This window comes from Dreissena polymorpha, chromosome 2, assembly GCF_020536995.1.
Source record: "Dreissena polymorpha isolate Duluth1 chromosome 2, UMN_Dpol_1.0, whole genome shotgun sequence".
NCBI lineage: Eukaryota > Metazoa > Mollusca > Bivalvia > Myida > Dreissenidae > Dreissena > Dreissena polymorpha.
This window is the reverse complement of record NC_068356.1, coordinates 12,254,390-12,268,663: the sequence shown is the minus strand read 5'-3', so window position 1 is coordinate 12,268,663 and position 14,274 is coordinate 12,254,390. Positions and strand designations below refer to the sequence as shown.

Below are 14,274 nucleotides of genomic sequence, written 5' to 3'. Positions count from 1 at the left end.
CGCTTAATGAATGTCATACTTTTGTTAATCCATGATTTGCATTTTCAGTTGTTTTTTATTATATATTTTCAGTTGGATTTGGCTTCATTACCATGTCAAAATATTTATTCACTTGCGAGCATGTTGTATCCTATTTTACCTCTATACACGCGAAATGTAATTCCCTTTCGTAATTGAAGTGTTTACATATTCCTTCCAACGTTAATTTTTTTTTGGTTCTTAACCCATCTTTGCAAGTATATCACGAGATATGTATGTGAAAAAATAATGCTTTATGTAGTTTTGACTGTGTAGAAGGATATAGCAAGCAGAGTTAAAATTATAATTCACAAATGTGCAAAGTTAAGCTATTTATCGCCCAGATTTCATAAAATGAGTATTTTTTTCCTAGATTGATATAAACAAATAAATTATAACGTGATGAATATTGAAACAGTTCTTGATAGTATATAAAAACGTTACAAATTACGCCATTGTTTTATTTGTCTCTCGTATGCCATATACTATTCTACATGTGTTATGTGCATTGTAAAGCACTCCTATTAATCTCCTTTGTGTTTTGCAGCCGTACCAAGATCCCGTAAATCCCTTCCCACTTTCGGCCGACCTCGGGCAGGCGAGGAGGCATCCTATACCACCTTTGGGGTCGACTACTCCAAACCCCTTCCCAAACCGCAACCCTCCAAACACTCGGGCGCCACAAGGGCTCGACCTCCGCCCGTGAACGCCCGCATCGACGAGACCGACTCCGGCTCCGGGTGGACAGGTACGCTCCGAGGCGAGAGTAAGCAGCTGAAGCCATGGGAACGGGAGGCTTTGGAGATGGAGCGCTACCAGAGCGGCACGGTAGACCAGCCCTACCGCCCGCACACGCAGCCACCAGTGGCTCCGAAACCTAAAATAGTTCAGATATCCGCACAGTCGACGGTGCGATCCTCTGGACAGCCGTCCTCCGGGGGTCAAAGCCACAGGTCTGTTTCCCCATCTGTCCCACCAAAGCCGAGCCGAACCTCGGCGAGTCGGCCGGATCACGGGAACCACTTGTCCACGGTCTTTAATTCCGCCCCCGATAATGTTTCAGGCGGTCATCGCGGGCCGGCCGGCGGTTCGAATGTTGTGCACTTGCAGTACAACTCGCCTATCGGGCTGTACTCTAAGGACAATGTTAGGGACACGTACATAGGTCAGACACAGGCCAGGGCTGCTTCTCATTCGTAAGTGTTGTCATGCTTTAAAGTAAACCCCGACACCTAATTCTACATTTGTTGTGCGAGATTGCAGAAAACTATTTTTGTTGAATGAAAAAGATATACGTTCAGCTATTGCTTTTAATCAGTGCGTACTACATTTTAATTGATTTACACCTTGACACATTTTAATCTCGAAATAATTAAATCCAGGAAAACGTCAACGTTTCGTGTCGTCTAAATTCCTGTTATCGGTATGTTTACTCGCACACTTATCTGGGTTTCGAGGTTTACTTCTGCACATGCTGACCACGTTTACACATATTCCTGTGTTGCATGCGATTGTACATAATTAAAAAACGATACATTCACAGCTTGAACATTTTTTTCGCACAGAAGCTTAGACATGAATTAAATAAAATATAGTAATATATACTGAATTGATGTGACCGTTTTAGGCAGCATTTTGCAAAACATAATCATTGCACGTGCGGTGGCAAGAGTGTTTTTTTTTGTTTCTCGTGTGTGCGTATATGTGTGGTTCTCTACTAAGCGTGCTTTGGTTTGTTTTCCATTTATTTGCGTTTTTGGTACTGAATAATTAATAAACTGTGAATAAGATTGTTAATGTGTGCCTATAACTATAAACTTCTCACTGCTATCAAATCTCTACCTGGTGTAGCGCACTAACTCAAAGAAAGGGTAAGTGAAATGTTATAACACTGTCCGTGCGAGTGCCGTTAGTGTGCGTATATTAATGCTATTGTTTTGTTACGTTGAATATTTCAGACCATTTTTTTTAGTCAAAGTCAAGGAAAACTTGCTTAAATAAATCATAATTTAAAAAAACATTTTTTATCTCGCCACAGGCATGTATGTATTAAAATCACCATTCGTATACCGTGATATCAGCAATTGTGTTACATTATCTGAATGCACCTGATCATGTTTCTACTTCTCTCTATGATCTCTCCATTTTGCAGTATTGTTGTACCGCGCATTGTTTTTCTCAATTTTTATTTGCTTTTAATGACATTGGAATTTGTAACTTGCACATGTGGTTTGGATGACTACGTTATGAGTGAATTCAAACAAAATGACATTGTTGGTATGTTGAATAACCTTCTTCCCTTTGTTTTGGTGTGTTTATGGACATCCCATCTTTGGCTGTATCCATATTGTTTTTAAAGCCGCTCACCACGTGCTCAACTGTTGTGCTTATCAGCCCGGCCTGCTGTCACTCCTATAGCGCACAGACAGTTCTAGAAACCCGTAGAGCAACGTCCCCGTAGTGAATTAAAATTTGCCCAAATAGAGAAAGAGTCGAGTTGTGATCAGAAAAATTAATACAACAAAAAAGGAACGTTTATCATCAATTTTGACAATAGTGTTTCTGTTAAGCAAATGCACTTGTATTTTAACATAAACTGTATAGCTTTTTATCGTAAGCATTTGTTTTCGTTCATGGCCACAAATGAATACGAGTATAAATTGTAAAACAATGGTTGGCGCAACGGTCAATGCTAGTTATATAACAAGTTAGTGTTGTTTTTTTTCAAACTGATGTATAAAATAGCTTGTCTTATTTGACCCTCGTGTATATACGTTTGTAGTATTTATATACATAGTTTACCATTGTAATCTCAAATCATACAACAGTATAGCATAGAGCATTAACTACGGCTTGATCATTTTGTTATGAAGCATTATTGAAATAAACCGAGGTATTGGACAAAGAAAACATTATGGCGTGTACGAGGGATGATTCGGAAATACGTAGACATTTTTATTTATTTTAGTTCTCAATAAATTCCGTTTAATAAAGTATTTTTAAAAATAAAGCATGATTTTTAAATAATATGTTTCATAGGACAGAATGTGAAAAATAAAAGTTATGATCCATATGCTTACATAACTATGGTAACCATTTAGCAGATCATGGTATTTATTTGCATTATAACAAGAAAGTAAGTAATTATGTTAATAAGAAATACTTTAAACATCTTCTTGCAATTTAAATTATTGTAGTACCACATTATAGCAAATATGTTTTATCATTTAAATAACCATAGCCGTACAAAGCGCATTTATGCTGAATGTCATGTACGAAAACACTGGTTCACACGATTTCTAGTGGAAGTGCAAGTTAGTATAAAGAGCATTGTATAATACGATTGACGGCTTGTGAATTTATTAATTAGTGCATATGCAACATATATCTGGTTATTCCAGAGATATAGCTAGTTATTCCAGAATAACATTTCATAAATAATTTGAACGAAAAGTGATTTTGAAACCAGACCCAAACTAAAGCTTTATGTTATGTACAATCGATTATTCGCTACCGTTTGTCGTTAACTTGGAATAAAATGGTTTCCTTTCAAAATACGCAAAGACAATTAATTTCGCAAACATATTGCAATAGGCATGTCCGTTTGAATTTGCAATTGTTTCTTTACCATGTTGAGAATGGGACCGGGTCCTTTGATTAGGAAATATAGCGTCGTTTTGACATAAATTGGGAAATCAGTTTGATGTTTTTTTTGCTAAAAAATACCGCAAAATGAGAATAAAATAATTTTACATTACATTTACTATGGTTAAACGTATAGAGCTGGATGTGAGATTAAATACAAATTTAGATGTACTAAACAAGTATTTTGGAAATCTTTCATTGGAATTTTTAGGATTCTTTTAGAAAATGTATGCGTTTTCATTGAACGAAAACAAACACTTATTTGTGAAGATTTGTTTTGAATACAATTGGTAAAAATATGAAAAAAGACAAGCGTTGGTCGATCGTAATGTGATGAAAACGGAATGCAACATTATTTCTGGATTATCCCTCAGTTATTGTCATGTTTCGCCACATTGGTACTGGTAAAGATTTGCACGTGTTCTAATGGAATATTACGGATATTGGACATGATTAGATTATTAAGACAACACAAAAAATATCACACATGTATTGGGTTATGCTATATGGCAACTACGTTTTTAGCTCCACTGGCCAAAGGCCAGCGGGGCTTATGTCATGGTCCTGTGTCCGTCGTGTGTGCGTCCGTGCGTTAACTTTTTCTTAAAACATCTTCTTATCCTAAACTACTGGTCCAAATCTGATGAAATTTCTCAGGAATGTTCATGTGGTGAACCTCTTTCAAATTTGTTCAAATTAAACCCCTGGGGTCAAATTTGACCCTCCCCGGTGGGGTCAAAAAATTGAAAATTTGCTTACATAAGGCCTATTTTGTGCAAACTTTATAAATCTTCTTGTCCATAACCATTAGGCCTAGGGCTACCAAATTTGGTATGTAGTGATATCTTATAGTCCTCTACCAAGTTTGTTCAAATTATGCCCCTGGGGTCAAATTTGACCCTGCCCCGAGGAGTCAAAAAATTGAAAATTTGCTTATATAAGGCCTATTTTGTGCAAACTTTAAAAATCTTCTTGTCCGTAACCATTGGGCCTAGGGCTACCAAATTTGCTATGTAGTGACATCTTATAGTCCTCTACCAAGTTTGTTCAAATTATGCCCCTGGGGTCAAATTTTACCCTGTCCCGGGGGGGGGGGGTCAGAACATTGAAAATTTGCTTATTTAGGGCCTATTTGTGCAAACTTTAAAAATCTTCTTGTCAATAACCGTATGGCGTAGGGCTACCAAATTTGGTTTGTAGTGACATCTTATAGTCCTCTACCAAGTTTGTTCAAATTATGCCCCAGGGATCAAATTTGACCCTGCCCCGGGGGGTTAAAAAAATGAAAATTTGCTTATATAAGGCCTATTTTGTGCAAACTTTAAAAATCTTCTTGCCTATAACCATTAGGCCTAGGGCTACCAAAGTTTGTATGTAGTGACATCTTATAGTCCTCTATCAAGTTTGTTCAAATTATGTCCCTGGGGTCAAATTTGACCCTGCCCCGGGGGGTCAATAAATTGAACATTTGCTTATATAAGGCCTATTTTGTGCAAACTTTAAAAATCTTCTTGTCCATAACCATTTTGCCAAGGGCTGCCAAATTTGGTATGTAGTGACATCTTATAGTCCTCTACCAAGTTTGTTCAAATTATGCCCCTGGGGTCAAATTTGACCCTGCCCCGGGGGGTCAAAAAATTGAAAATGTGCTTATATAAGGCCTATTTTGTGAAAACTTTAAAAATCTTCTTGTCCATAACCGTATGGCATAGGGCTACCAAATTTGTTATGTAATGACATTTTATAGTCCTCTACCAAGTTTGTTCAAATTAAGCCCCTGGGATCAAATTTGACCGTTCCCCAGGGGTCAAAAAATTGAACATATGCTTATATTGGGCCCATTTTGTGCAAACTATAAAAATCTTCTTGTCCATAACCATTGGGCCTATTTCTACCAAATTCGGTAGGTAGTGACATCTAATAGTTCTCTACTTAGTTTGTTCAAATTATGCCCCTAGGAACAAATTTGACCTTGCCCCAGGGGTCACAAAAATGAACATATGCTTAAATAAGGCCTATTTTGTGCAAACTTTAAAAATCTTCTTGTTCTTAATTATAGAGCCTAGGGCTACTAAATTTGGTATGTAGTGATATCTAATAGTCCTCTACCAAATTTGTTCAAATGATTCCCCAGGGCTCAAATTTGACCCGGCCCCGGGGGTCACAAAACTGAACATATGACGTTTACCAGTGGAGATTACTGCGGCCGTTTGGCTGTGACCAACAACAACATCAACATCTTGTAAACATGAGATAAAACCCTGTCATTTGGTACCATTTTAGGTCAGATGGTGACTGCTTACAAAGGCATTGAAGTAAGAACATGTGTTATGAATGTTTTTCTTATAAACTGAACAAAGTCGGGTTTTATTTAAATATGTCGAAAGTGACCATATATCCGGATGAAAATATTTTGGATGACATGTTAATTTCATGTCTTTTTTGTAGTGTTAAAATCAGTTTAATTATATATTATTGATTTTAAAAACACAACTTCCATGAACATAATTATTTCAAGGAAAGTCAATATATGATACTGCACGGTAAACTCAATCTTAGTATCCAAGAGAAGGTGTTGATATTAATGAAGTGCAATGTCCTTAACTATCGTATATGCTGCTTTTTAATGATTCATTGTTCCATTTGTGAATCGTGACTCATGAATTGTTGAAATGATTGTCAATTGCTCAACAATCCATATATATTTCTGACCATTTTATAATTTTCTTAATATAAGTTATGAATTGATCTTAGAAGTCAAATGTATCACTTAATTAAATACATTTATAAATATAAAGAAATACTCTTTAGATTATAATTATATTCTCAGGCCTGTTGGTCTTAGGGATGTGTGGGTTGATGAGCAATTTCTCCTTTTATCACAATTATTTCTACCCTACCGGATCATTTCCTTCATATTCCATTTTAATTCAATTGACGTCTGCAACCTCTTTCAAATTGGGAAAGTCCAAAATGTGTTGTTTGGTAAAAGGTTAAGGCATTTTGATTCCTATGGGTCTTGTGAATCTGTTTCAAATCAAATGCGTAGATTTGATCTTCAGCATCTAAAAATATGTGAAATAGAAAGAACGACAATATCTTTTGGAGAGATAAATGTACCTACGTTATAAGCAAAGGACCTGTGCAACAATTCCCGGGCTTTTTAGTCTGTTTAGTTAACACGGTAGTAACTTTTTCCATATATAAAAATGCTCACCCTTCCAACTTAAAGCGTCCAGTGGGACGAGGGATAGAAAGAGAAAGTCACATTCTTGAGTACATTTCAACCCATGCGCATTACACGTTTTTTTCGCAAAGAAAAAACAGTGTAGCGATACAGGGCTATTATGGCCCTCTTGTTTAATGAAGCCCGAGCATTGAAATTCAACATGTATACATAATTGTTTATGTAAAACTATTACAGTCCTGGCGGTGCGCAAGTGAAGCCGGCGGTTCCAGGGGATAGAGACTGGAACAACTCGTACGTTTACCAGATGGTACACTCGAGCGAGAAGACCACCTCCTCTTCGGCCAGTGGTCGCCCGGGGCAGCCGATGACTGGCGAGACGGTGACCACCACCCGGCGCACGGAGGAGTCGCGATATCCGGGACAGGAACCTCAGCGCCACGTGACGGAGACGGTGCAGCGACATCCAATCACTGACTACAAGTACGACAACGCCATTATGATGTCAGATTTCTAGACTGACCGTGCAAGCGCACGAACGGTTAAGCAATTTTTTGTTGCTGCACAACATTTGGCGTGCCAGTATTTTCTTAGAGTAGATAGGTTTTAATCTGTTTAAACACAAATAAAATCCAATGCCTGGAGAATAATTAAAACAGTATTCTTTGGAGCCGTTGTGTATTTCGATTTTTAATAAAAAATGCTGCTTTTATACTCCACGAAAGTGACAACCATTGAAATAACATAAGCTGACTATGTTTCCCCCAAAAGATATCGCCTCCAGTATTTGTAATGATTGCAAAGACCCTTAACATAATATATTAAACCCACGTTTTGTATATATTTTTAATGCGCAATTGTCAACAATGGTCGACTGTGTTGAAGTTATTTTGCTCGCACATTATTTATTAACGTATAGTTTTTTGTATTTATGATATCGCCGGAACTGTGCAATATAGTGATTTCCGTCCCTATAGTTAAGCGAAAATGAGTCCGCATGTGTGTGAATGATAGTAGGTTGGTCCGTTGCTGTAGAAAGACAGAACTTTGGGGAAAAAATGTAAGATTTAATAACATATATGAAATCAATAACATTATTTGAAATGTCCATTTGTAAATCAAGGACTTAATGCCAATCGTATATTGTTACAACATAAGGTACCGGTTATTTTGACATTTACTTAATCAACACTTTAAACATTTTTCTTTGATTTATTTCCTTAAATGATATCTTACTATTTGATGGTGATATTAGAATAGGTCTACCTATTTTTGTGAAGTTTTCAGTTTTAAAAGACTGAACAGTTTTTCCGCGTGAAACCATATGCGTTACTAATTCATAGTTCAATGTCATTACTTTTTCTTCAGCATTTTTATTAGAAAATAATAATATTCATGCTTTAAATACTTATGAAATTAAACCATACTGTGCCGAATGAAGTCTGCACAGTTATGGCCATTATTAACGAATACATGTACATGCAAGATTATAAATTGAACTTGTTTGCCTCTTGGATTGTTAAATAGAAGATTTCATTGTTAACTTTTTATGTAAATATTTATTTGACTGCGTTATGTTTTGTTGTTTAATGAATGAACTACCCATGTGTGTGAGTCTAAATAGAAAATAAAAGAAAGTGATTGCCTCAAATATGTGTATTCTCATGTTGTGATATACTGTAAATAATGACTTTAAATAGCATGTGGTATCAGGCGATATAACGTTGGGGATCAAAGTTAACCAACCACATGTTCAATTTCTTATTCACTTTTTCTTTTAAAAGTATTGTTCAAAACTAGACAATTCACAATTAAAATAAATCAATCCGCTAATCTTTAACGATGTGCAAATACAGCACAGTATACAAATGAGACAGCCTAAAGACGTCAACATGGATCGACTTGTATCTAACTTTACACACACGAAATAGTTCTACATAAAATCATGATTAATAACGTTCATCAACTAACAAAAACATAAATCGATTATGTATTACATATTGTGTTACTAATGTATACATAATGAAGACCACAGACTACATGAACGGTAGGATTAAAATGTTCGAAATCTAAACACGCAACAAAAACACCAAAAATGCAATTAAAGGGATTTTAAATTGTCGCAACCAACGGAATTCTTGCCAAATGAGTCTTGCATCAACTTATTACATCATCAAATGATGTGTTAAATGTTGAACTATTGACAATTACACTGGATAAAGTTCGGATATTTTAGAAGTTAGAAGTTTTATTTTGAATATGTCGCATTTGTGATTTTAGTTTGTATTGATATCTATTGTATCGCGAATTGTAAAATATTAATAATTATTTTTTATAAATAATTACAAATTCATAATAATATGATGTATTAACAAGCTGTACAGTAGTTAAATGTATTTTGTCACTTCAAACAATGTCAAACAATGGGAAAACTTGACACGAGTCCCACTCCTGATACAATTGTGTTTATTTTGGACCTGCAGACATTTACCAATTTGCACAGCTCGAATCTTCACGCAATATCGCTAACACATTTGTCTTGCTTTGGTTGAATTACACTAGTTACATTTTTCAAAGGGTCCCATTATAAAACTGACAACTTTAGAAACATTGTTCTTGTATTTTCTTTTTATAAAATTTTACATGACTGGTATCATTGTAAAGATAAAGCTTTCCTCTTTCTATAAATGCAGTCAAGAATATATGGTCTTTCAACATCTTTGAAAGTAAAATTCGCCAAGAGGCATGCACCCTCGGTAAACAGATTTTCGAAAGTGAATATTCGACAAAAGCTCCGTATTTCAATAAACGCACTCCAAACATTCATGGTTCAATGTAATCTCCACATGAAATGCACCAAAATATTGCAGACACACATAGAATACATGAAATAATAAGACTATTGCCAAGCAATGAAAGTCCCCTACCTACGCAGGATCAACCATTTCAGAAATATTTGTAGTTTATTTGTTGCCATAGCAACCAGAATTCTTGACGTAGGAACAAAATGAAATGACGTGCATAATCTCCATATTGCCATATAACCATATTTGAAGTTTCATAAAAAAATATGAAGAACTTTTAAAGTTATCGCAGATTCCACCATTTTCAGCAATATTCTAGTCTATTTGTTACCATAGCAACCAGAATTTTTGACGTAAGAACAAAATGAAATGACACTTATAATCTCCATATTTCCATCTGTCCAAGCCTCAAGTTTCATGAAAAAATGAAGAACTTTTAAAGTTATCGCAGGAGCCAGAAAAGTGTGACAGACTGACAGACACACAGAGCGCAAACCATAAGTCCCTCTCCGGTTTCACCGGTAAGGGACTAACAAAGTATGGGTACGATCGCTTTCTCGCTTTTGAACCCGAAGAAAAAATGAACTATTTAGAAAAATTTTTACTTCAGAGGGATACAAAATGGTTTAGTGTTATGTAACCCTCACCAACAATATCCAGTTTTCTTTGCACACATCAACTGGTTCTCGATTGCCCAGAACTAATTCCAACTACAACTGGTCGCCGTCCTCTTTGCTATGTTGACTGATTCCTGGAACTACCAGGGTGCAAGATCACATGACTTTGTAGGGTTCCAAATTCAACGTTTATTCAAATAACTTTTTAAAACATTTTTTCTTAAGAATTTCAACTAGTGCATAAGACATATTTTTATGCTGCCCATGGCATGTGAAATACATAAGAAATACTGTATTTAATAATGTGTTCTTGATAAAAAAATCCTTGTGTACTGCACGGTTATGCTTCATGTAACTCGAAATTTGGTCGACGATTTCAGATTTTTTCAAGGATTTATTCGTACACATTAAGTTATCAACACAAACTGCAAGAAAAACTGTCTTTCATGCACGAACGATTTTTGCAGATGAATTACAATAACGTGAGATATTTGAAAAAAATAAGTTCTAAACGATGTTTTTACATTCTGTCAAGCACGTGTGTACCTGAAAATCCCGTTGATTCTGCAGCCTGACTACAGTCTTCCCCAATTTGTCCAAAAGGAACGATACCAGTATCTGGAAGAAAAATTGGTCGAAACTAATGTCCCATCGGTACGACGGAACCAGTTGAGCCTCCCAAAGGAAAACTCCCTCTCGTAACACTGATGTGAGACTTTTGCTCTGAAGTAGCGCCGGGATATCAATCTCGTGACACTAGGTGCCATTTCGTAACACCAAGTGCGTGATTCCGCCGCAATACTGGTTCGGACAATGCACCTCGTTGCTCTGTTAAAGAATCGAAAGCGACTTTTAGTACCCTGATGCCTTTCCGTAACACAAGAACCTCCTGCTCTGGACACTCTGCAGTGTGGTTCACCATCCAGCCACGTGTGTCACCTGCCTCCTAGAGGTACAATCGGTATAGCCGAAGGACGTTGGCCACCGTGGCTGTAAGCTCGGCCTTAGACGCCCTTGTCATTATTGCGTTTGAAACATACAAAACAACATTAGCAGGAGGAGCATTTATAATTATTAATGTCGAACGCTATCTCGGCAGTCACATTCACACACGATGCGTGGTTCTATTCATCACAGTTATTGCATGGGATCATAAATCCGCCCTGCACCGCATGTCGATTTACTCCTCACGCGCTCCTTGACCCACGGGGCCTTATCTGTATCGATTGCTGTATCGATTGATTTAGAGATAGAAGTGAAAGCACTCAGATCAAACTTTACCATCAAAGACCAGAACGACTTCCCCAATCTTCATGATAGCTATTCCCGACTTACCAAAATATATAACCCCAGTATACTATTAGTATCGGTCGGGGCTTCATACAGCTGGCTGCACATCATACAAGCGGTAACCGATCTCCAGTTCTTCTATTTACATATCTGTTATCAGGACAATGCATTGACATTTTTCGGGATATATTATTGGTGTACAAATCATTATAGAAATATACCCGTAGTCATTACGTTGGCTGGGAGGCGGGCGCTGCGAATACCTGGACCTAAACGTACAACTGCGCAGCTGAACTGAGACATAAACCACTTCCGGCTGACTAAGCGGCTGGCCGCTGCGATTTCTTTCTCCTCAGCTTTGGCGCCAGCTTCAAGGTCGGACCTTGGCCGCTGTGCCAGACCGTTACTCCTTTAAAACTTTTGCCTGATGTTTCGGACCGGTTGTGGCTTAATGTTTTCAAGACAATTCCATCTGGTAAGGCCCCAAACTGCCACACATATAACATGTTGTGAACGGATTCGCGACACAACGCGCGCGTTTCTAACCAGGGCATTGCAAAGAAGTAGTACCTGGGAGATAACGTAGGCTGTAGTTGGACCCCCCCCCCAAAAAAAACACAAAAAAAAACAACAAAAAAAACAACAAACAAACAAACAACAACAACAACAACACGCACACACAAACACAGCAATAACTCAAAAAATAGAAATGTAATACCCATACCGATTTGGGTTTTTACCCCTTACCTTATGCTTGGTGCCCCCCCCCCCCCCTGACAGGGACCATCAGTTGAATACTCTCCTCGGTAAGCGTTTGTTGGGCTAGATTGAACTTTACCGGTACGCAGTTGTTTACCACTATCGACAAAGTGGGGGATCGGGGGCACTAGCCCCCGATACCTATGAAATATATAGGATAAAAATGATAAATATATGTTGCATTAGGTGTTAAGTGTTAGGTGTTGCGCGCTTAGCAACGATGCCACTATACGCTTTTTCATTATTTTTTACGTACCGGTAAAGTTCAATAGTCCCCGTTGTTGTTCAGGTAACCACGTAGATCGCTACCCTAGCCCCATGATACGGACCATCGGCGGGGTACTCATCTCGGTGGGCGATGGTTTTCTGGAAAGCAAGCTAACTGCTTCCTTCGCCGCCATCTTGATACCCTCCACGATTTGAGAAGTTAACGTTGTTTCCCCCATTGGTATGCGGTGCAATCGTCCCTGCAGCTTTTTGATACGATTCAAATCGTCTGACATGGAATTGTGTTAATGCAAACTGATTCCATTGTGCGCTTGCGCGTTAGCAAGGCGTTGGCAGAAATTCGAGACCGCTTGCTCGGTGGTGTATGCCGATGGGAGCTCACTGAAAGCTAAAGTCGATAGCATGAAGACCCGGTGGGACCAATCCTCCATCGACTCTTTAGGCTCCTGGTTGGTGTTTCTTGCACCGAACCTCTCCTGCAAACGCTGCATCAGCTGTACGAACGATTCTTGTCCACGCTCCTCAGTGACGATGGTATCGAACTCAATTGCCTTACATGTCAGGCACCAACCTAATATGTCCCAATATTGCTCATCAAAATAGTTACGCAATTTTGAATGGAGTAGCAGCTGTTGCGTTAATTGAAATGAAAGCGCTTTGGTAGCCCAGTCAAGTCGTGACTAGAAATTAGCTGCAACTTTGGCTGGTGTGGCTTTCGCCCGCACACTGTGACAAAACAGCCGTGTCCGGGTGTCGTTCAAGTAGGGAGGAAGAAGAGATTTCGCCACATTGCCCACAGAAGCGTGTTGTGCAGACACCGTCTCATTGTGACAAACATCAGTGCAGCCAAAGTGACCTTGGCGTGTCTGGAAGGTCCAACGCAATGTCAGCTTAACGTACGGAATAGGCGCCACAAAACTGTGGCAAACATAATTGTCCGCGCATCAGCTCTTATTTAGGAGGAAATGGTTTGCGGCATCTTCTGGGTGTGGTCCATCGTACTCTGAAGCTTTTCTCGTCGTACCGTGATGATGTCAGCGCCTTGTGGCTCGAATTTCGCTTTGGTTGGAGCTTGTGTAACCTTACTAGAAACAGATGTTATAATACGATCGGCGTAGCTGTGCAGCTGAGTGACGCTACCGGACAACCGATTTGTGACATCGCCTTCATCTAGAGTTGCACATATCAAATGGAAATTATCAGATCCGCCTCAATAATCTTACCCTTATAAAGTTTATTTGATAATATAGTAGGCAATATGCCCATGAGTAAACATGAATTTTCACATACAATATTCAAAAAACAAAGTCACAGGTCATTCGAATCATAGACATCAACAATATATCGGTACATTGTAAAGCAAAGTATTGGATATTTTATAAGACAATATACAGCGAGAGGCTGTGCATAAATATTTACAAAAGTCCTACCCTAATCATAATATGTATTATAAGTATTTCTTATTTCCCATGCTTTAAAGATAAACATGGCCAAAATTTTAACAATTTTCTTACATCAGTATATAATAAACACTCCATAACAAAGTGGTATTCGTCTAATAAGACATTGTATAAAGCACATTTTCTTTCTTAATAAGGAATAGCTATTGGTTTTTGCCATCTACCCGTTTCAACTTTAAGCTTATGTCCAAGATTCTTAATCTAGAGAGAGCCATTCTGTACTTCGGAATACTTACATCCCTTAAATAGGATTTAAATTTAAAATC

The 14,274-nt window shown here is 37.9% G+C and overlaps 1 protein-coding gene across 7 annotated transcripts in view; it reads left to right on the top strand.

The window, feature by feature from the left end:
* The window catches only part of LOC127865872 (PDZ and LIM domain protein 5-like), a 43,993-nt gene extending 35,492 nt beyond the window's left edge, over positions 1 to 8,501 (top strand). For 6 of the 7 annotated variants that reach the window (XM_052405900.1, XM_052405899.1, XM_052405896.1 and 3 more), the window contains 2 exons: positions 566 to 1,214; positions 7,088 to 8,501. In XM_052405900.1, the coding sequence (XP_052261860.1) occupies positions 566 to 1,214; positions 7,088 to 7,367 (929 nt within the window). In that variant the 3' untranslated portion in view covers positions 7,368 to 8,501. The remainder of the gene's footprint in view (positions 1 to 565; positions 1,215 to 7,087) is intronic. The other variant, XM_052405901.1, reaches the window with a different exon arrangement.
* The last annotated feature ends 5,773 nt before the right edge of the window (positions 8,502 to 14,274 follow it).